Source organism: Amblyomma mixtum, chromosome 1 (assembly GCF_055824585.1).
Source record: "Amblyomma mixtum isolate Tamu chromosome 1, ASM5582458v1, whole genome shotgun sequence".
In the NCBI taxonomy this organism is placed as follows: Eukaryota; Metazoa; Arthropoda; class Arachnida; order Ixodida; family Ixodidae; genus Amblyomma; species Amblyomma mixtum.
Genome location: NC_143012.1, coordinates 151,400,976 through 151,402,989, shown reverse-complemented (window position 1 = coordinate 151,402,989; position 2,014 = coordinate 151,400,976). Strand labels below are relative to the sequence as shown.

At 51.3% G+C, this 2,014-nt stretch overlaps 1 protein-coding gene across 1 annotated transcript; it reads left to right on the top strand.

Annotated features, from left to right (window-relative positions):
• The first annotated feature begins 1,031 nt into the window (after positions 1 to 1,031).
• Positions 1,032 to 1,433, top strand: LOC149367984 (uncharacterized). Its single transcript, XM_089575467.1, has one exon. The coding sequence runs from the start codon at positions 1,032 to 1,034 to the stop codon at positions 1,431 to 1,433; it is 402 nt and encodes a 133-aa protein (XP_089431593.1).
• Positions 1,434 to 2,014: the final 581 nt, after the last annotated feature.

The following is a 2,014-nucleotide window of genomic DNA, read 5'->3' as shown; positions in this document are numbered from 1 at the left end:
TCGGAAACGTCGTCGCACACTACCGACGACAGCGGAAAAAGTACCGTGTCCTCATTTTCTAAGCTACTCTCCTTTTTGAGAGTTGAGGTGGAAAGTCGAGAGAACTTGGCTGCACTGCAAGGCATGGAGCTGGAACAAAAACCTAGAGAAGGCATGAAAGAGAGTCACAAGCCGCATGGAAAAACGCATGACAAGCATGTCCGATCCGCAGCGATGCTCCAACAGAGTGCAACCCCGCTGACCTGCTTCTTCTGTGACTCTAACCAGCACCAAACGCAGAACTGTAATGCCTCAAAAACTCTTCTAGAGATGAAACGACCTCTGCGTTCTTCCGGCCGTTGTTTCAGGTGCACGACAACTGCGCACCAGTCACGAGCATGCCGCGTAAACGTGCAGTGCAACAAATGCCGCAAGAAGCATGCCAGCACGATGTGCGACCCGACGTACTGTAGTAATAGGCCACCCGAAGCGGACCGAACAGTGACAAGTGCACAAATGAGCCTTGAAGCTACAGCCACGGGAGACAGCTCCACTCACAAAAAAATTGTTTTGCTGCAGACCGCGACTGTGTTGTGTAGTGGAGAAGCTTCCAGCGCTCAGCTGCGAGTTTTGTTCGACGGAGGCAGTCAGCGATCTTACATCACCGCTGACACCTCGCGGAAACTAGGATGCACGCTTCTTGGGCATGAAAGGTTGACCGTCGGTGTGTTCGGAGGCCACCAAGAGGAACGCGAGTTCCGAAGAGTAAGAGTAAGGCTGAAGACAAAGCGGCGATGCGAACGCGAACCGAAGTGCTCGAAACACATGTCATTTGTGACCAACCGATTCCCTTGCCACCGGGAAATGTACTGCAGAAGTTAAGATCCCTTGGGTACGAGCCAGCTGACTTCTCAATTGACGGCGGTTCGGAAAATGTTGAGCTGCTCATCGGGTCTGATCACATATGGGACTTAACGACAGGCATATCCGTCAAACTGTGAAAACGACTAAGGGCGATGAAAACATCAGCTGGATGGACCGTTCAAGGACCTATGAAGGACGGTGCCGAGCAGACAAACTGCCTCCAAACCGTGGCACTGAGAACCTCAGTAATCGAGAGAGAAACGACAGATATTCTGATCAAGTTTTGGATCTTAGAATCAATTGAAGTGAATGAAACTGAAGACAACGAGAAACCATGTGAGGCTTTGGAGTTTCTTGAGGACAACATCAAGCGAGTCGGCAGTCGTTATGAAGTTGGGTTGCCCTGGAAATCCGAGATTTCGCTCGAGGACAACAGGGAAATTGCACTGAAGCGACTCAGTCAGCTGGCGAACCGGCTCAAAAGGGCTCCTGACCTGCTCCAAGAGTACGACACGACCATTAGGCAGTACGGCGTCTCCGGCATGGCAGAACGGGTAGAAGGCGAGGTCAGCCCCAACGACTGCGTTTAGCACATGCCTCATCAAGCTGTCATTCCTGATTCCCGAAAACTGAGGCTCGTGTTTGATGCTTCATCTCACGGGAAGAATTCCAAGAGTCTCAACGACAACCTAGAGACTGGGCCCAACCTTACAGCGGACCTCGTAGGGCTCCTTCTTAATTTCCGCAAGTACCGAGTTGCACTTGTCGCGGACATTCAGCAGGCCTTTCTACAAATTGGCATTCAAGAGCAAGACAGAGACGCCCTGCGATTTTTTTGGTTTCGTGAGATACCTCAGACCGGTTCTCCGTTGCCTCCCATTGAAACGTGGCGCATTAAATCGATTTCCGTTTGGAACCACCGCCAGTCCATTTCTACTATCGGCTACCCTTCAGCACCACCTGAAATTGTGCGAGGAAGATTTTCCTCACACCGCGACCCAGCTGCAGCGCGGCCTTTATGTATATGACCTGCTAACTGATGCAGACAATGAAGAGGAGGCCGTGAAGCTATATATCGAAGCCAACGCAATCTTCCACGCCGCCTCGGTGAAGCTGCAAAAATGGTCATCAAATAGCGAAAGGCTGCGCCAGCAATGTGGGTTAAGAATGT

Coding starts and splice junctions, on each gene's coding strand:
- LOC149367984 (XM_089575467.1), top strand. CDS start 1,032: ATGAAGGACGGTGCCGAGCAGACAAACTGCCTCCAAACCGTGGCACTG.